This window comes from Morone saxatilis, unplaced genomic scaffold (assembly GCF_004916995.1).
Source record: "Morone saxatilis isolate NCDOM2014 unplaced genomic scaffold, NCSU_SB_2.0 Contig24, whole genome shotgun sequence".
In the NCBI taxonomy this organism is placed as follows: domain Eukaryota; kingdom Metazoa; phylum Chordata; class Actinopteri; family Moronidae; genus Morone; species Morone saxatilis.
Genome location: NW_023339807.1, coordinates 16,722,007 through 16,742,430, shown reverse-complemented (window position 1 = coordinate 16,742,430; position 20,424 = coordinate 16,722,007). Strand labels below are relative to the sequence as shown.

Genomic DNA, 20,424 nt, shown 5'->3' with positions numbered 1-20,424 from the left:
CCTGCTGTTTATTTGAATCATTGCAATCAATGCAGCCTTGGAAAATGCGCCAGCTAGCAAAATGGACACCACAGGGTTCATGTTTGATTTTGATGTGTTCGAAATGTGCAAACACAGTGAGAAATACATTGCATTAATTGTACTGGCTCCATTTTAAACAGACTTTATGAGATTGGACAAGTGTGAGTCGAATTAACATATCTACAGAGCAGAGTGCAGAGATCTGTAGGCACAGTATGTGTGAGTGAGTTTTTTAACAACTAGCTCAGAGACTGATATATTATGTTTATGTTTTATTATGAATCATTAGGGTCACTTATGATTGGTTGAGAAACAGAATCTTTTTGTTTCTGAAATATAGTCCATGTAATCAAACTTCCCTCATGATTACATACACCTTTAATCACGACTAATCTAATACACAAATATAATAATTTTTAATCTTCACAAATCTCTACCAAAACATCACCAAAACCATTTTAATGTTACTTTATTAACTGGTAATTATTTTGATAATTGATTTTCAAGCAAAAATAGCAAACATTTGATGGCTCCAACTTAAATGTGGCACTTTGCTGAATAACTTAGGGTTTTGGACTGTTGGTTGGGCGAAAAAGGAAATTTAAATATGTCACTTCAGGCTCCAGGAAATGGTGATGAGCATTTCTCACTATTTTATGACATCTTAAATGATTAATCAAGAAAATAATGAGCAGATTAATCATGCTGCCTAAAAGGACCGTGTGTAATTGAATTGAGTGTTAGTGAATTCCCATTAGAATTACACCACAAAGCCCAACAAACAATGTGATTATACCCTTACACTTAAAACATAACCATGTGTAACATGTGCGCAACACATTTGATTGGCCTCCCAACATGAGCGCTTTAATGCTCCGACAGCTGGAAAGCACATTGACAGCGAGTTCCCTGCTTACCCCTGTGTCTGGATAGGTGGTCCAGCCCAGCTCTGAGGTAGACTCTGTTGTGTCCAGCAGCATCACTGACAGGTAAGAAAGCAGAGACAAAGACAAGGTGTGAGAAAACAGACAAACAAGTTTAACGCTATTGATCGTTGCTCGAGAGTGTAAACGTTCAAACAGAGGGAGTGAGAAAAAAAAGAGAAATGACTGCCCTCGAGAGCTATAACATGGATCTGCTTCAGTGACGCTGAAGCTGAGATGAACTTTGTGAAGTAGGAGCTTTTACAATCAAACAGTCTTTTATTCTTTTGTTAAATACCACAAGCAGTTGGAAGCCGCTCTACTGTCGGTGGAACCGGTCCAGGTTTTGTCCACATTTCTCTTTGATTTTCTCCCACATGCAATAAAATCAGGGAGAGCTCCAGCTGTGTGTATCTGTCAAATCTAATAACTGATCCCGAGTAATGATGCTTTTTGGCACAAAGTTCTGGTGTTTAAAAAATTAAACTGATTGACCTGATGGGGCACTGTGATTAAAGGTCAAATTTCCCAACTTTAAAAGGCCATAACAGTTACTGTCAGATTTGGTTGAAACTTCACAAGCTGATGCTTCTTGTAGTTTGGCTCAAAGGGAACCTTCATCATTTTGTGTGGCACGATGGTCGGTTTCCCTTTTTGTTTCACGTTTTAACAGACATTTGCTCATTTCCAATGATCTAGAGTAAAAGCACGAGAATAGCATGTGACCTTTATGTTGGAGTACATTTCCCCCTAATTTGCTTTTAGGTTTAAGTGCTTTAAAAAGCAAGCTGGCAAAGAAATCACACACACAGACACACGCACGCAGAGTGACTTTAATGCTGAGTGCGGCGTGCTGACACATGGCAGCTTCCCACACAAATCTGAAGCCCTTGAATTTTCCATTAGTATTCCAAAACCGTGGTGGCTGCCGTTCCTTCAGTCTGGCACGGTCTGCGCTCGGTTCTGTCAAGGAGACGCACACTGATGCAGGCCAAGAATTGTCATGCACACAGAGGTGGCAAAAAAAACATCAGACTTCAGGTTTAGGATGCACCGATGGAGTTAATGGAGAAACACACACAGTGCCTAATCACCTAAAGAGCTATACTCACACACACACGCAGAGATAATTGTGGAAGGAAGCAGCCATCCACTCTGTTTACAAATAAATAATTCTTCTCATTGTTGTCATACAATTTTTATGCTTTCGTTTCCATTTCATGTCACACAACCGTTCACCAGAGAAAAAGAAGCTCTCTTTTTCCTCTCTCTGACAACCAGACAAAGAGCGAGAGAAAAATATTATCTACACAATCATCACACACAGGATGGAATTTGAAATGGTACCCTGTCTCGCCAAAACACCAGTGACCCACTGAGATAGCTCAATTTTTATTTCTCAGGTGTACAGGCTTGTGCACACACTCTGCATCCCCCCTGCCTGCACTTTTCTTAATAAATCAAATAATAAGAAACTGATATCATTTGTGGCTTATGACATAAATTCACCCCCACTTCTCTGTTCTCTGACTGTGCTGTAAACAGATTTTTCTTTTAGGATTATACTCACAGATGGAGACCCTGCAAATCTGTCCTCCAATCCTTCATTTCCCTCCTCTTTTTTTTTTTTTACAAGGCCCCCTCCCCTCCAGTCTGTCTATCTGTTTTCACCCACTAGCTTGTCTTAATGTCAATCTTACTAAATTCACACATTTTCCATGGAAGTCCTCCAGGATTTGGAGCGATATGAATTGTATCAAGAAAAGAATACAAATGGACTGTGACAGCTAAGGATTATATGCAGCCACAGGCATCAGAATAAATAGTTTTTGGTGCAGCGTATGTCTGGACAGCTTGGCGACTGGAATCGCATAGCCGATCAGGATAAAATCAGCTACAGGGAGAAGACTAAATCCACCAAGCCGGGATGTCTAAAACCTTTCAGAAGAATGATGATTTCCATTAGTGACACACCTTTGCTGCTTCACCTGTTGATGTATCTGTTGCCAGTTTATTAGGTACACGCAGCTAAAACTAATGCAGTATAATACAACAGTCCCGCAATAAATCCTACCAGCATGAAAATTAAAATCAGTTTTTTTTGACACTGTTTCAGAGAGATGTTCCTTCAACTTTATGATCACGTTGGAGGATGTTGTTTGTGGTGAACTGAACTGCATTATACAGAGAAGTGTTTCTGTTATTCAGCTTATCTTTATTGATATAAAATGGGCAGACAAAATAATAGCACCTGTTAGTGTGTGTGTTGACATGGAAACAGCATATTGGTTAGTTTCCCAAGCTTGCGTGGCTCTTGTCAAGAATCTTCCTTCATTTGTCAACATAATAATTGATCATTATACATATAAACAGGTCATGCATGAAAGGCACGCACTTTGTATGTTTTCTGACCTCATTAAGCACCATCCTATTTATATCAGATAAGCACACACACACCCACACAAATGCTGCAAATGTGTCATTCCAAATTCAATTAACCCTCTGCTTCGTGGCAGAGTCATGCATAAATAATACATAGCCAACTATTTTGACATGAATATTTATGCCTCTACTATTTAGCTTCTTGTTGTGGGGCCTTTGGGAGCACAGGTCCTCACGTCGCCTCCGCTCTAACCTGTACATGAGGATTACATGGAGGAGTGTTCAAAGGGCTTCATGCATGTCTCATTGCGTGACATTAGCATGCTGAATAATTCACCACGGCATCCTAAGATTGAGCGTTGAGTGCCGTGTTACACACACCTTTCAAGGATTAGCTTGTGCTCAGGCATCATGACTGGATCTTGTGCGTGTGCGAGACAAAGTTGAACAAAAGAGAGGGACGTTTGCTGGCAGATCCACTTGGCAGTAAAAGCCCCTTTATTTAACTCGCAGACAACTACGCCACCGCATCTCTGTTATTGGTCCATCTAAGGGCAGAGACACTCAAAGTTTGTCCCTGACAGTTTGAAGAAGTGCTGAGTCTGCAATCTGGACCTGAGTGCTGTGTTAATGCACGCCGTCTCTCACGTCTTTCTGCTCCACTCTGGTCTTTTACTCGCTCTACTACTCGATACCTTTCCCCCTTTTCTACCTCCATCCTGTCCCTTGTCCCTTTCATCTCCGCCCTCTCTGCATGTGTGTATTATTCATCTAAAAACTGACAACAGGGTAGGCATCTCTGTACGTTGAATAAGGAGATACGCTGTGCTCCATTATTGATGCCAGATCTGCTGTTTGTTTGGGAAGAGCTTTGATAGAGAAAAGAGGAGACAATACAATGAAAAAAGGCTGGATTATGAAACAGGAATGAGAAGAGGAGGATAGGATTGTGTTTGTGCATATGAATGTGCTTCTTTCACTCTTCTCCCCTCTCATTCGGTCTGTGGCGTGGGTGTAAATGTTCGTTTCTGTTGTGCAGAGGTGACCTGCATTAGTTCATGACTGTCCCCTCTGCCACTCGAGTGTTCACTTCAACGGAGTGACCCTCTCTCCACTCTCTCCATCCATTTCTCTTTGCCCAACACTCTCTGTGTGGCCATGCATGCACCGACACTCTCCAGCGCTAAGTGTAGTGCTGTTGTTCATGTCACGCCTCTTTGATGGCAGATGTATGCTACTTTACCGCACACTTTCCAGGCAATAGAGCCTTTCTGACACTTAGCAAAGAATTTCTGTGTTAATATTAACGTAGGCTAGAGCGGTGTGAGGGTGGGAGCGTGTAATACGCCTTCACACCAAAGTAAATGCAGCTGTAAAGAGCACATAGAGTCACTGAGCTTACAGGTAACAACAAGTTTCAGGAACACACCAATGCAAACACACATCTTCACAAAAAAATTCCCACAGTGCCTGCAAGCGTTCTCAGCAGTGGTCAGGTTGTGTTTTGTCTTTTGTCCACTCATCCACCCATCTCCACCCATTCTTTATATGCTCCAGATGCTCCCACCCACAGACAGTCAGTCAAGGACAAGGCCTACACCAAACCATCATTACAAACAACCACAGCGAGAGAGTGATACGCCAAGACAGAGAGGGAGCAGGAGGAGGAGGGTGGAGGAGTGAGGAAGGAGGGGGATTAACGCGCTTCCAGAAATAAGCATGCACATGTCAAAGGGAGTTATCAAAAATTCTCTGGTGGGTAAGCTGAATGAAAGTGCAGCTGCAACAAACAGCACTTAAGCCAGGTTAGATGACAGAGCAATGTCTGCAATGAGTCGCTGAACAGGCAGCAACAGGCACAGGCACAGGTAGGAGGACAAACAACAACTATCTTCCTCCATCCAAGATGTTTGAAAAGATAAAAATGGTGGGAAAATGGAGGTTACCATCTGGGAGATCATTCTGGTTCAGGAAGGAATCGTTTCGTATTTTGGGCATCAAACTGTTTGTATGACATGCTGTCCGACCTTTTTGTTCCTAGTTAAAAGTCGAGGGGGAGATGTGATAGTGTAAATACGGGGATAACACATTCATAGTGTTTCACTCGGTTGTAAACACAAAAAGTGACAAAAAATTAAAACCCACTCAACCTCACTTTCACATCTCCACATGGCAGGCCGATCACAGTGTGAAGTGGGAGTGAATATCGGATCGTCGGTTTTAGAAAGTTACATAACAAGCAGTTCAGACAGAGTATATTAGCATTTTTGATTATAAGTTTCATACAATGCTTACATTCATATGCACAAATTTTTTTACAATTGGCTTCAAAGCCAGCCATTCTTCCTGAGTGCTTAGCCAGGCTCTATCCAAAAGACCTGCCTACTATCCCCTCTAATACTCACAATTTAACACGCAATAACACACAAAGTTTGTTCATTCTGAGCAAAAACAACCAACCATTTTTGGTTTATGGAGGGTTATGATTCTTCATTAAACAAATTAGATACGACATATAGGTAGGTGAACTTGTTGCAGAGCCAGGCTAGCATGTTCCTCTTGTTTCCAGCCTTCATGCTGTGCTAATCTAACCTCTCCTGGCTTCATATTTAGCGTACAGACATGATAGTGGTATCAATCTTCTCATCTAACTCTCAGCAAGAATGCAAATAAGTGTATTTCCCAAAACTTCGAAGAATACCTCTCATCAGTCTCCTTTTCTTTGATCAAAAGGACAACTTATTTCAAAACACATTTTGCTTGAGTATTTTAGGCCTAGAAAGGTTTGGATTAGTCATGAAAGAAACAGTCATGACAGACTTTAATGAGACCCAATAAATGCTGTTGGTTAAAAGTCTCGTGGAAAAATACTGCACAGTGGCGCTACAGAAGAGAAGTTTGTCCCTCCTTCTTGTTCATCCATTAGAACAAATCTAGACTTACCATTACAGACAGAACCTGCTATAAACATATTTTCATCACATCTCCACCCTCAACAGTCACTGAGAAGGAATGCAAATCTGAGATGAGATCAGTTTACTGTAATCTCATTGTGTCATTTGTGAATACCAAAGCCTTCAACAATCAAACTTTACCCTCACCCGCCAACACGCAAACTGCCAAGTGCAGCTTTAATATGAAATTCAAAACTGCAAACTACATTCCACTGTGTCACAGCAGTCCATACCACACGTTCATCTTTCAGTTACATTTTAGCTCCAACTCTTTGCCGTCGTCTGCACAGGCGTATTATCTGTGACTCTATCGGCAATGACAGTGACTGACTCAAAGCAGAGATTCTTGGCTCGTAGCCGCCTGAAGGCTTCAACCTCTCATATCACAAATGGCAGATATGTGATTCATTTGAGGAAACGTGGCCTAATGTCATTAGAGCTCTCGACAGCCACAGAAAATTATGTTGCTTTTGAAAATGACATGCAAAAACACTGCTAAAAATACCGCCTGGTCACAGTTAAGTGTTGTGATGTCAATGATGGGGAGGCTGCATCCTCCACTTCCACACACCAGCATGTGATTTCTCTCTTTTCTGCAGCTCGGTGCACAGGCAGGCAGGAGGGACGAGTACAGGAAGCTTTTCAGGGCTGTTAGTGGCATCCGTCCTGCTGCACTCCCACTGTGACAAGCATGTCATAAATTTCCTTATCACACTTTCTCTAATTTACAATGTCCTGAAAAGGCAGCTTATTACACCCAGGATAGGGATACTAATCAGCCTAATTAATATCCAGTTAAAGCCTGACGGCAAGTAACGACAGGGAGGACGGCCCAGATGACCTTAAAGTGAGAATGTAAACATGGCTGGTGTTTTTCTTTGTTATGCACAGATAACCAGCGGCAGAGGGATTATTCAGATTCAGTGTCAGTGCTACAATGAGTGAATTAATTATCATAAGAGGTATTTAAGCGTAATTAGCAAGTCCTGCATTTAAAATCTAACTTAACTAAAAGTACAGAAGTACTGGCAGCGACGTAGTGTATTCAAGTAAAAGAATGGCCTTTGTGACTGACATATCATTACATATACATTTATTTTATACTTAATTAGAGCTATAGAATGATAAATTGGCCACGCTTATATTTCAGCCAATATTAGCGTATTCAAGATAGTATATTGGTATCGGTGTAAATGTCGCCCAAAAAGTAGAGAAATTACAGTACAGAAACACCAAATTAGGTTTAAGGTAATTTCTTTACTTTTTACATAGTTTGTCCACCAGAGAGCACTGACAGGTTGGTTTTTCAATCAAATCTGAATTTAGTATGGATATTAGTCTAGTCACAATTTGTTTTATCCGTATCAAGATTATTTGTTTATGTTAGATGTTTATGTAAAATCAAAAAATGGTCGATATACCGCTATCAGATTTTTGAAAACGTTCAAATATTGATGTCAGTATCAGTTGGCAAATCATGATACACCAATGCTTAAATAGCATAGTAATGTAATTATTTTCAGAGAGTAATGTGTAAAAAGTTAATGACTACAGTTTTCAAGATTTTAAAAAACACTGCGAACCACTGGTTTAATATATAACAGTATTTTATAAGCTCATTGTGTTTTTTTATGTAAAATTTGAATCTGAAAAGTAAATATAGCTGTCAGATGAAAGTAGTGCAGTAAAAAAAACGATATTCCCTTCCTAAAAAAGTGGAAAGTGCTGTAAAATGGAAATAATACTCAAGTAAAGTACCTCGAAATTGTACAGCACTTGAGTACTTAGTTACTTTTCACCACTGCAGATGACACCAGCAAAAAACTTGACACCTGGTTGGATTTTTTTGCAGAAAAAGTCAAGTTAAAAAATGTTGATACTTGAAAACATTTTCGACTACAGTTTGGGCAGCCTGTTGCCTTTTAGTAAAAATCAGATTAGAGTGCTTTTTCAGGATATGACATAAGTTTCACTAATGATACAAGGTTAATATCTGGATTTGCATAGCCCAGTGAGCATCACTGCATCTCATCTCATCCATGACGGGAAGAGCTGGAGGGGCATCAGGTGTGCCTCCTGTGCAGCCTCCCCTTCAGTGTGGTGTGTTAATCCAATGTGAACACGCAATCCTCGACGCAGATCCAACAACTCAGAGGCCAGCCATGTGGCTTCACATCAGTACCTCACATCAACAATGCATGTGGGCGAACGCATCAACACTTACACAGGCAGCATGTGAGAGTGCGAAATCAAAAGCCCTGTCACTCACACACTCTGTAGTTTGTCATGCAAAGAGGCGGCAAACTAGCTTTTATACTCTTTACTGCAAAAACTAATGGGTAAAAATGGCACTTCTTCATGGTTTGTGGCGTGAAAACGGACAAAAATAGGGGTTGTTAGTGGTGGACACACAGATGTACTTCAAAAGCAGCAGACGGACAATAAACAATAGAAAGACAGACAGTAAACGTATCAGTTAACCAGTCAGCCCAGACGGACACGTTATACACTGTGATCAAAGCTGAGGCAGACGCCAAATCCTCCCTTTCGTGACATAACTAAATGTTTCAATTTACGTGGATTTATATGGACGTCCTAGCTATTGGGTTAATACTGTATTACGAAGAGCTCTATTTCAATTACACAAACAGAGTCAGTAGGCCAGTAACACTGTGCAGCCTCTCTCCCTCTCTGTCATTCTGTCTCATCTTAGTCCAGACCATCTGTTACAAACACAGCTCAAATAATGTGGCATGAGGCTGACATATAAGTTACCTCTGTTAGAGACTATAACTGACACACACCTCGCAGTAAACTAAAGCCAATGGGAGATGAGCGTGAACAGGTGCAGTTCTTTCCAACGTGCAGCCTGATCCTTTGAAAGTAATTGCGTGCTGACGGCTGAAACCCTCTCAAGTGTTGGGGACAGGATGCAGGAGCAGGAGCTATGTATAGGGCAGGCGCTAAAGCATGCATGCACCTATAAGAATACATGCACATAAAGGCAGTTTGAGTCATCAAATTGTCATCAGGTTTCTCAAGTCAGCCCACTCTGATGTGCCAGCACACTTCATAGATGGAGTCTCACTTAACTATCAGCCTTTCCACACAGTCTCTCTCTCTGTGTTACTGAAACGTTCACTCACTCGCTCTGGCACTTTTTAAGACATCTAATATTTCCATTTCTATGAGCCAAGTGTGGAGAGTCAAAAGCAGAGGAGACACATTCATTGAGGAGACAAGGGGCACTGATAACAGTACTGGAGAGGGGGCAGGGGTCTCTGACTGTTACATCCACAAGATCATGAGGGACACGGAGGCCTGGCGGGGGGGTCGCCAAATACATAGGCAAAGAGAAATGGGTTATGCAACTTATTATTCATTTGTCTCTAGCCTTATTTCCATATTCTTTTGTTGGAGGAGCTTGATAGGCCCAAGCATGCACCTGGCACTTCCATGCCAACAAAGTCCTATCTGATGTGCTGCCACAGTGGCACACACAAGCATCTACACAGACAAACACACACACACACACAGATGCGCTCAGACACAATACAGAACACACAAAACTAACGCACACAGGGCTGTGCGAGCTGAGGGGAAAGGTGGTAATTATTCAGGGGGTCCCAAGCTGGAGGTGGAACCCCAAAAACTGAGAATGAATCAGACTTTCTCAAAGTGCAGCAGTTTCACACGTTGTCAAAGTGGCCAGCGTTCCCAAAGAGCCACATTCTTAAAGAGCTATTACAGAAGCATACCAAGTGTCCATCCTTCACTTGTGGACTCGTTATGAGCACATCATGCGAGCGCCGTGCATAACTCTCCATCCCGCTATACCCATAAACACACACGTGCAATCACAGATTTAATGGGAATATATTCAAGTAAAAGTTTAGTTCTTACCTTCCTCAGCTGAATTAGGCTGGAAAAACAAACAGAGAGACAGAAAGACACTCCACATCTCCACTAAAGAATGACACTGACAGAAAGAGAGGGAGGGAGAGAGCATGAAAGAGGGAGATAGAGTGAGTGTGTGTGAAAGAGCAAGAGAGGGAGGGAGAGGGGGGTGACAGAGAGGGTGGAGTCTGTTTGCTCCCTTTATCTGAGAGAGAGAGAGAGAGAGAGAGGGAGGGGGTGAGTAGATGGATGAATGGATGAGGGAAGGAGAAAAATATTTACAGAGCAGCACATACAATAAGTACACTGCCAACTGAGGAAGTAAACAAAACACTGTTGTCACAGAGACGAGGGAGAGAAAGAGTGAGAGGAGGAGAGTGGGAGAGAGTTTTTTTTTTATTGAGAGAAAACAAAGACATAAAAAAAAGCACGGGAGAGTCAACAAGAGAGAGTGACAGAAAAAGGAGGTGGAAAAAAAATTCATAAACAAGTTTGCCTGGTCTCTAAAACAACTGTCTAGACATGTCTGACAACGTCGGTTCCAGCTCTCCTCCAATGCCTCGCACACATTTCTGCAAGGCCGCCTGGCAGACTGTGCCTCAAACTGTGGCTCATTCCTCATAATTATCTGGATCACTGTGCTAACTTGCATTTTTTCAAGCTGTGCATTGCGAGATGTCGCCAACTTCTTTTTCCTTTTTTGTTGTTTTCTTGATCCCCCTCACTTCTACCTTTTATGGAAAATGAGTATAATTTAGACACATTTTTGGATGCCCTCCATCCTTCATGTGGCTCCGGGCTCCCTCTTCCCAACACTCCCCCCCACCACACCTGACCACCACTCCTCTATACCCCTCAGACACCATCCTCGTCTCACAGGACTGCTCATCCAGACAGTATCTAGACACGCACTCACACACACACACACACACTCACACACATAGGCAAACACACAGCAGCTGAACACCCCTCTGGCCCATGCACGCCACTCGCTGGTCAGAGCCCAGTACTGCAGCTTGTTGATGGGCTTTCATGCCCCAGTTCACTGCAATGAGTAAGACTTTATGAGACTCTTGCAGGGAGATGTTGTTGCCGATTGGTTTGACACAGTTAGATGGCCCCATTCCCAGCCTGCCGGGGGCCCTTTACCCAAGGCTCTTTGCTCTGAGGGGCTGAGGTACAGACGGTAGAGTGGAGAGGGAAATGGATAACGGTCCTCCAGCCATTATGGGGGGAATTAAAACTTTTTAATCCATTTTCAGTTTGAGTAACATGTCTGTGTTTGGTATGTTTTTAGAGCTGAATGATTAGTTGATTAATCAGTTATGTTCAGTTTTTCAAAGTGGGCGCCGCCAGGGGGTGCCTCAGCAGATTTTGAGGGAGGAGGGAAGATGAGGAAATATTGCAATAACAAAAAAAGATAATCAATTAATTGAGTAAAGTTTTAAGTGAAAATGGTCAAAAATCAATGGTTCCAGCTTCTCAAATGTGATTTTTCAAAATTTTGCTTCTCTTAGTGATAGTAAACTATATATTTGGGTTGTGCACTGTTGGTTGGACCAAAAAATATATATTAAGAGGTCAGCATGCTGTAGGAGATTCTGATGGGCATTTCCACTTATAATGTGTCAGCAATGGGGGTAGCTAGGCTTTACTTTAAAACCAAATTCATTAATAAGTCAAATCTGAACACACAGACATAATACATATATTTTTAGTTTCAGTAAGGTAACTTAATCTTTCCAAAGTCCAATGCGAATAAACGCCCATAAACCCGCTTATAAATGACAGAAAAAAGACGCTCCTTATAAGGTTTTTAGGTTTTCTTCTGTATCAAAGTAATAAATTGAGTTGTCTGTACATCCATTGCTAATACATTGCTAATTCGGCATACTTTCAATGGTGTAAATTTGGTACCAAGATGTAAAACAATAAATAGGAGCACAAGTTGTAAGTTAGCGCACAGCTGAATCCATGGCAACAGTATACTTCCTGTTTACATCTCTCAAAGAATTATGGGAAAATTAGAGCATAATTATCCCTAAAACATAAGTAAGAGAGAATAATAATAGGAGTTACAATAACAATAATGTATACCTTTTTGCATGTTCCACTATCAATATTTCATATCAGTATACATTAGTGTCAGGGGGTTAGAATCAGACTTTGAAAACACTGCTATATAATTTAACTGAGAAAATAATCTGTAAAATTAGTAATTATTAGTTGCAGCCCTGGTGTTTTTTAAGTCTCCACATAGGATTTTATTTCCCTTGAAAGCAAGAACAACTACACTAAACAGCTAAAACAACAGCATTGACCTGTAGAGTACATTTTCAGAATAAATCTTCTTTAGGGTAAATATTCTCTTGCATCTCGACATGTGTTCTGGTTTGGCTTCTGAAGCGGTGTGACCCAAGAGGAAATTCATAACTCATAACTCCTCTTCACGCAAGCACTCCTAAAAATGTCAACACAATCATGAATACATATTTTTTCTGTTCAGCAGCAGCAGGCGCAGAGAAGAACTGAGCTCTGGTTTTCAACTCATGGTTTTATTTAGGTGTTTCTGAGTACTGGTTAGCTCTACACTGAATATTGTTACTGCACAGCTAACTGAGGTTTTGCCACGGTGCAGAAAAGGAAATGGAATTGCCACAGTGCAGAAGTAGATACCAGACAAAATACCAGACAAACCTCTCACACTTTCACTGTAGCACAGACTGCAGGTACATTAAACATTCATGGAAAGAAACTTGCTTTGACTCATAGCATCAAACCAATAAAAAACTGTTTAGGCTTATAATTCAAGTAACACATTCCCTCAAAATATGGACAACTTTATTTCCTTTTTAGTTTCTCAAACCAAGTGTCACTCATATTATTACAGTGGGAGAACAGAGGACATTAAAATAAGAAAAAACAGTAAAGGTCATCTCTTATGTGACTCTCACATACACTCAACCGCCGTCACTTCTCACTTCTGTCTACAACATCGTGACATTCACCACAGTAACAGTATTTCCAGAGTGCAAGAAAAGCCAGTGGGTGTAACAAAGATGTAACAGGATTATGAGGAACAAATAACAATGAAAACCATACGCACCCAAACACATACAGTATATTTACACATAACAGACACACAGTATAAGCAATCATCAGAAAGTAGCACGATTGCCAAAGTGCAAATTAAAACGCTGCTAAGCTCAAACAAAAGTGCTTCCTTGAGTGTTTGCACATCCAGAGGAAGATGCAACTGTACAAACATTGACATTTATAAGCAAGTATACTGAGCTGTAAAATTTATAATACAGCACGGCAATAATAGCAATAGATCATGATGCGGTAACTGAGATTCTACAATATATACACATGATTTCAAACAATTAGAAACAAATACATATGATAAGACATTTTTTGTGCGTTAACCATTTAAATAAATAAAATCTGTTTAGTGTTTTTATTCCACGTCATTACCCAACATGGCTAATATCTTGTTTGTACTGAGATATGTGTTGTCATTTAATTATCAGTTGAATGTGTTTGAACACATTATTCAAACAACAGTGTAATACTGACAAGAACTTTTGATTTGAAAGATTGTAAGATATTTTATTTCATGTCCTATCATTCAGTAGTTACCGCAACGTACAGATGTCAAAAGACTTTCAAGTACAGTGATGGTGATAAATACATTTTCAATGCCACAACAGTACAACACAAGTAGCCACCTGAGTTTTTGTATCCAACTGCTGCAATGCATCCTATGAACGACTGCATTACAACAATTGCTCTGTCATCCTGACCGTGCAATGAAATCATAAAACACAACAGGTTAGGTTGTGTTTGTAAAAACAGAAAGCCTATATGGAGATTTTGTTAAGGCTTGGCAGTGCTAAAGTACACCTCATACTTATACAAACAATATACTTGAGACAGACAGTACCAATTCACAGAACTGTCCTTCTTGTAACTTATTTATCCGCACAAACACAGCTGACATCAAGCAACACACAAGCATCCTCAACTCTCAGGGGACGTGGATGAGAATAAATATTTCTTATCTTCTATATGCTTAAATATATTTATTTTAAGTCTGCAGCCCCTCCTCCATGTTTGTTCTGTCTACTTGAGGCAACATGGCTCCCTCCCCCTAGCAGCGAGGCACATGAGGCAGGCAGACAAGACAGCAAGTCAGTCTTTTTTGGGTCAAACTACCGAGCTCCAAAACCGGCTTTTCAAGCTTGACCTCAATACGTAAAACCTCCAAATCCTGCAACCTTTTAACATTGGGGGTAGCTGAAGACCTGGGACTTAACACTGAACATATGTTGATGCTCTTTAATGGCAATATGCGTGGAGCTGGCACTGGGAATGTCAATAAATATTAAGTACTGGTAATTCAGTTAAGTTTGGCCCATGTTTAAAGTAGGATTACATGGAAATCTTTCAACTATTTTAGCATTTAAAACTAAATTCTTTAAAAAACAACAACACTGTATTTCTTTTAAAAAAGGCACACTAAAAACATAAATTAAAAAACTAAAATCTTGTTTCTGCATTAATACACTGAGTTGGCTTTTTCTAAACACACTCCACTGGTCCTTAATCATTTGTGAGTTATAAAATATAACTCCTTACAATATCTATATGTGCATGAAACCTGTTGTCTGTGCTGTACCCTATTCCTTCTTCTCACTAATGATGCTCATTGCTTTTGTGGGAGATCCACCATGGGAACCTTTTCCGTGGGGGACACGGGTGCAGCTTCTTTGCTCTCTGGCAGGCCAACGACCACCGCCTCAGGCGCCGGGGATTGGGGGGATTTCCCTGCACTGGCAGCGAATCCCTGAGCGATATCATCAAAGGTTCTTCCTCTGGTCTCAGGCACTCGCAGGAAGGTGAAGATGAAGAACAGGATGAGGAGGACCATGAAGATGATGAAGACGTAAGGGCCGCAAAGTTCCTGAGAGAAGAAGAAAAATATGTTCATAAGTGCTTGAGAAACTCATAATGCGTGTTCATCTGAAGATTTTAGTGAAGTAAATGTGTTCATACCGCCAGTTTAGGGAAACCCAGCCCCACCAGGAAGTTGGCGGTCCAGTTGGAGAAACCAGAGACTGCCATGGCAGCAGGCCGGGGGCCCTGAGAGAAGAGCTCTGCCACAATAAACCAGGGGATGGGACCTGGACCCATCTCAAAACTGGCAACAAAGCCGAACACAGCCACTATGGCCAAGTAGCTTAGAGACTGGTTGGTCTTCTGCTCAGAGAGAGAAACAAAGAGAATGAGGAGAAAATGTAATGAGTATGCAATGGGGATACACAAAAATCTCACAGGACATGAGGTATCTAAAAACGTCACTCACCACCAAAGACAGGGAGATCGTCATAAGGAGGGCACAGATAGCCATTCCAGCCAGTCCAATCAGGTGCAATGTCCTTCGCCCCGCTCTTTCAACCAGGAAGAGCTGGAGTCAAGACAGAAAAAGAGTGATTAGTAATCTAATAAATATAAAACATGCCTTATATTGAAACAGCACATGTGTAGTCAGACACTTACAGAGACAACAGTAAACACAGTGTTGACAACTCCAGCCCCAATGGTGGCGTAGATGGGTTGAGTAACACCAGCTGTGTCAAATATTCCTGTAGAATAGTAAAAGACCTGAAAGGGGAAAAAGAAGAGTTACTATTTATTCCATTCAATAAAATTAGTGTCTATTAATGTCTTTAAAACGACATTACATTAAACCTGCATTAAGTGATGATTGACACATCATCACCTTAACGTGTTACTATACGGAGTACGGTCGAGACCTGCTCTATTTGAAAAGTGTCCTGAGATAACTTTTGTTATGAATTGGCAATATAAAAAATAACATTGAATGGAACTGAATTAAAATAGTTGCTAATTCATACATCCAGCAATCACACCTGTCTGTGCTGGGTAGATAGTGTGTGGTGGGTTTTTAGAGTTTTTTAGCTGAAAAAAAGAAGCTGATGAAAGAAGTGAAGATGGACCAAAACTTTTTCCATTTTAAGTTGCAGGCCAGAGGTGCTATAATGCTCTGTACTATATATATATATAGGGAGGGAGAAAGTATATATATAAAAATACTGATGATAGTGCAGGTTTAACATTTTGGAATAATTATACAGCAGAAACTGTGGCATTATGTACACCTCTACTAGCTGCTGTTCTGGTGAGTGATATAGGTCATGAGTGTTAATGTGTCTGTCAGAGTTCAATCGATGTTGTAGCCTTTAGCCGCAGGCTACAGCAGCTTTAGTGTGATTGTCAGGTCAGACACAGCACACTAACGCATTTAGTCAGCCTGGTTACATGACCTCATTAAGAAAATACCTATTAAATACCACGGTGTTTGTCTCTTTCCATTGACCCTCAGAGGCTCAAATTATTCCACTCAATCTAACATTGCCTGGAGCCAAGAAGCATCTGTGGCTGTGTGCTTGTCAGAAACATTTGTATAATTTCAGTGCATGCTCCTTTAAAGATTCATGTTTGAGATGACAGATTTAAAGATTGCCCTCTCACTTCAGACTGACACTTGATAATAATATCTCTAACACTCCATTATTGGATTTGATGTTTACTCACAGCGTTGATGCCGGACAGCTGCTGAGAGAGCTGGAGGACGATAGCGATAATGATTGGTTGACGGTAGTTTGGGGAGCGGAAGAGTTCGGGGATGGTCACTTTCTTTTCCAAGGCCATCTTCATCCCTTCTTCCCTCATCTCCTGAATATCATCGATCACATCTTCACAGCCGCGCAGACGCACCAACGCTACAGAGGGAAGAAGGGATGGTTGAATAAAGACACAGTAAGTACGTCATGCAAATATAATGAATAAGGAACGCTGGAGAGGTCTTGGAACATGTTAAATGGTAAATGTTTAATAAATCACAGGTCACCTCATCTACAGGACCTGCTTCATCTGCAGATCATTCAAAATTCACGAGTAATCCTAGATTTAGTCTCATTAAAACCTAATGTTGCCATCATGTTAGCAAAGTGTAAACTGTCTAAAAACGAACCTTTTCTTGCTTCCTCCTCCTGGTTGAGAACAATGAGCAGGTATCGGGGGCTTTCAGGGCAGAAAGGCAGCATGATGCTCTGCAGTATGGCAGGCAGGATGGTCAGAGCCAGCAGAAGAGGCCACAGAGTGTCTGAACCAAGCAGAAACTCCAGACCAAAGATCTAAAATACACAGGCAACAGAGGTGCTTATAGTGGACTCATTTCATGTCAGTTTGTTTCTGGTACAACATGCTTCATTCACCCTAACAAACATTTTGGGCTATCTTGGCTTTATGAGAGTAATCTTTGAGGCTATTTCCTTATATACTTGATCTATAGGTCACATGATAAAATGTCACAAAATAAAAAGCAACAAAAACCATCAATAATAAAATCACAGTGATATAATATCACAGCATCGTACCTGTGCCACCAGGATGCCAATAACTACACCCAGCTGGTGCAGCGTGCCAAAGGCTCCTCGGAGAGCAGTGGGAGAGATCTCGCCTACGTACATGGGTGTCAGTCCCGTGCACAGACCGCAGAACACGCCAATGATCAACCGGCCAACAATGACTATCTCAAAAGATTTAGTCAGAGTCGACAGTCCCATTAAACCGCCACCAATTACAGCCAGGATATTGGCTAGCATCATGGACTTGCGCCTGGTGATGAGAGAGGAGGAGGAAAGAAGGACATAGCTTTAGGAAACGAGGGCTGCAACAAGCACGTTTTTTAAATTATCAATCAGTAGATTATTTTCTGAGTTAACTGGTTAAATGTTTAGCATATGAAATGTGTGTGAGAATGTATATTTCAAAGCTGATGTCATCATACGTCTTGTTTTGTCCAACTAACTGTTGATTTGATAAAGAAAAGCAGCAAATCCTCATATCTGAAAACTAGCAAATGTTTGCCATTTTTGCTAGTTAAATGCTTAAAATGAGTAATTTCAGTCTCACAAACTGACTAATCCTTTCAGCTGTGAAGGAAATAATTCAGTAAAATAGCATTTTTAAAATTTTTTTTTTGCTCATATTAGTCATATTTAATAAATGTGTACTAACAATTCTGTAAAACATTTAGTTAATTTACTGTCTATCATATATATATATATTTTTTTTTTTTACCTTTATTTATTCAGAGATATTTCACTGAGAGGAAGCCTTTTTGTTGAAGGAACACCCTTTTTCACACCTGGAAGCTTCCCAGTACAACCACAGTCTGTTGGGGTTAAGGGCACAGTTTTTTAAGTCTGATGTTCTCACCTGCCAAATTTGTTGACCATGGCTCCAACAGAGAAAGACCCGACCATGCCTCCAACACTAAAGATGGCCACAGCAATACTCCACACCATGGTGTTGGTCCCTTGACTGAAAGGCTCCCCGTACCGCTCCATCGACACATTCAGGAAAAACCTACGCAGTTTCTGTCAAACCACAGAAAAGGGAGAGATTTAAGAAGGTGTTTTTCTTATGTGATTTATGGCTTATTTAAAAATCGTTTATGGTCTAACAGATGTGATAGAGCTTGTGCCTGATGTCTATTTGAAAGTTTTTGACACATCCACATGGGGGCAGCATAGCTTGTAGCATCACTTAATCCAATGCTGTGCTCTCAAATGAGACACATTAAAAGCATATCTAGCACCATAATTTAAGCTTACTTACAAATCCACAGATACAGAACAATAATATAAAAGTGTTATAATTATTCAAAAATTGTTATTAATAAAGTGTTATTACAATATTAATATCAGAAAATGAGAGAAGATGTGGTATTGCATCTATCATTAATCCAGGAATGATGCCCACTCCCTTAATGGTTTGAATGATCATAAAAAATTTAAAATACAAAATGTCCATTACAAGAATTCAGCCACACACACACACACACACACCTGCTCTGGTGCATTGATGACCCCGGTGTTGTAACCAAACTGTAGCGAGCCGATGACTGCTGTTGAAACACAGTACAGAAGGTAAAGAGTCACCTTCTTCTTCGGCTGTTGGAAGAGAAAAAGACAGAGACATATGACAGATGAAAACAATGAGCAGATGGAGTTTGTGTACAATCATCCCCTCAGTCCGTGTGGAGGACATGGCCTGTTCCTGCTTTCACAAAGCTCTCGTTGTTTATGGTGACACTGGTAACTACACACAATAAGCCTTTCTGCATCTGCCCTCCTTCCTTGCTTTCAGCTTTCTACATTAACAATTGGCAGCACTGCTGTGAAAGCTATAGGTGTTACAACACTGCACAGGCTCCATGATTTGCAGCTCTGAGGTATTTCTCAGCTAAGTAGCTAAAGGCACCCTAAGAGAATAAGACTGAATCCTATTGTGAGTGTTTTTCCCTGCTGGTTTTAGAATTAAAGTGGGCTTAGCTCCTAATAACAAGCTAATACACCTGACATTAATCCCCTACATGGGAGGGGCTGCTGGGGAGTAAAATTTGCAATATGTAAAAGTATCCAACCAGGCAGAACACCCCACAGTAAATGGTTAAAATTAAGTTGTAGTTCCAGGTCTACTATGTGGAGGCATCTAGCCAGAAATGGAAATCCCCAATCAAAGGTTTCACTTTGATTTAACAACTAACCCAATGATATTTTCTGTGACAACAACAACTTCTGCAAAGCTATTCTATCTAATGGCCAATGGCTAATGTCCAAATAGGCTCATTAATTAAAGAAAATCAATTTTAATTATCCAGTTTAATCGTCTATTTTTTTAAATCTGCCCCTGTTTCAACACTAACTTGACTATGCAACATCAGTAAAACGTTCCTGGTGCTAATTAATACCTTGTTTTGCACAATTTGTAATCACATCCGAGTCAAAAAAACTTCTAGCAACAAACTATGTACAAAGTCGGGGCACAATAAGCTTTGTTTCACTGTACATGATATCCCTATCTGCACAGATAAAATAACAAATTCCTCAGGCATCATGAAGCAGCATGTTCACTCAGAACCAACTGCCACAATATGAGCAGCATTATGAAACCGAGGGGCAGTTCAAAGAGTCTCCTGAAACAAACTGTCTGATCTTTCATATCATCAGCCACATCCTTATTCTGATTTACTGCGATAAAACTCAAGGTTCCTTGATCCCCACAAAAAAATGTGTTTGAAGCAGTTGTATGGTAACAACTTAACTTACATACTTAAAAAAACAATAAATAACTGATAATCCTGATTATGG

General features: G+C 40.6%; 2 protein-coding genes across 2 annotated transcripts in view; both read right to left on the bottom strand.

The window, feature by feature from the left end:
* ephb6 (eph receptor B6) overlaps positions 1 to 10,289 on the bottom strand; it is a 36,703-nt gene extending 26,414 nt beyond the window's left edge. Inside the window, exons 1-2 of the mRNA XM_035672574.1 lie at positions 10,184 to 10,289; positions 939 to 1,003 (exon numbers count right to left, since the gene is read on the bottom strand). Of these exons, the coding sequence (XP_035528467.1) occupies positions 939 to 1,003; positions 10,184 to 10,289 (171 nt within the window). The remainder of the gene's footprint in view (positions 1 to 938; positions 1,004 to 10,183) is intronic.
* Positions 10,290 to 14,885: 4,596 nt separating this feature from the next.
* Positions 14,886 to 20,424, bottom strand: part of slc2a3b (solute carrier family 2 member 3b) — an 8,728-nt gene continuing 3,189 nt past the window's right edge. The window contains exons 3-11 of the mRNA XM_035672632.1: positions 19,120 to 19,224; positions 18,488 to 18,648; positions 17,644 to 17,884; positions 17,238 to 17,400; positions 16,799 to 16,986; positions 15,740 to 15,844; positions 15,546 to 15,647; positions 15,236 to 15,439; positions 14,886 to 15,143 (exon numbers count right to left, since the gene is read on the bottom strand). Coding sequence (XP_035528525.1) covers positions 14,886 to 15,143; positions 15,236 to 15,439; positions 15,546 to 15,647; positions 15,740 to 15,844; positions 16,799 to 16,986; positions 17,238 to 17,400; positions 17,644 to 17,884; positions 18,488 to 18,648; positions 19,120 to 19,224 — 1,527 coding nt within the window. The remainder of the gene's footprint in view (positions 15,144 to 15,235; positions 15,440 to 15,545; positions 15,648 to 15,739; positions 15,845 to 16,798; positions 16,987 to 17,237; positions 17,401 to 17,643; positions 17,885 to 18,487; positions 18,649 to 19,119; positions 19,225 to 20,424) is intronic.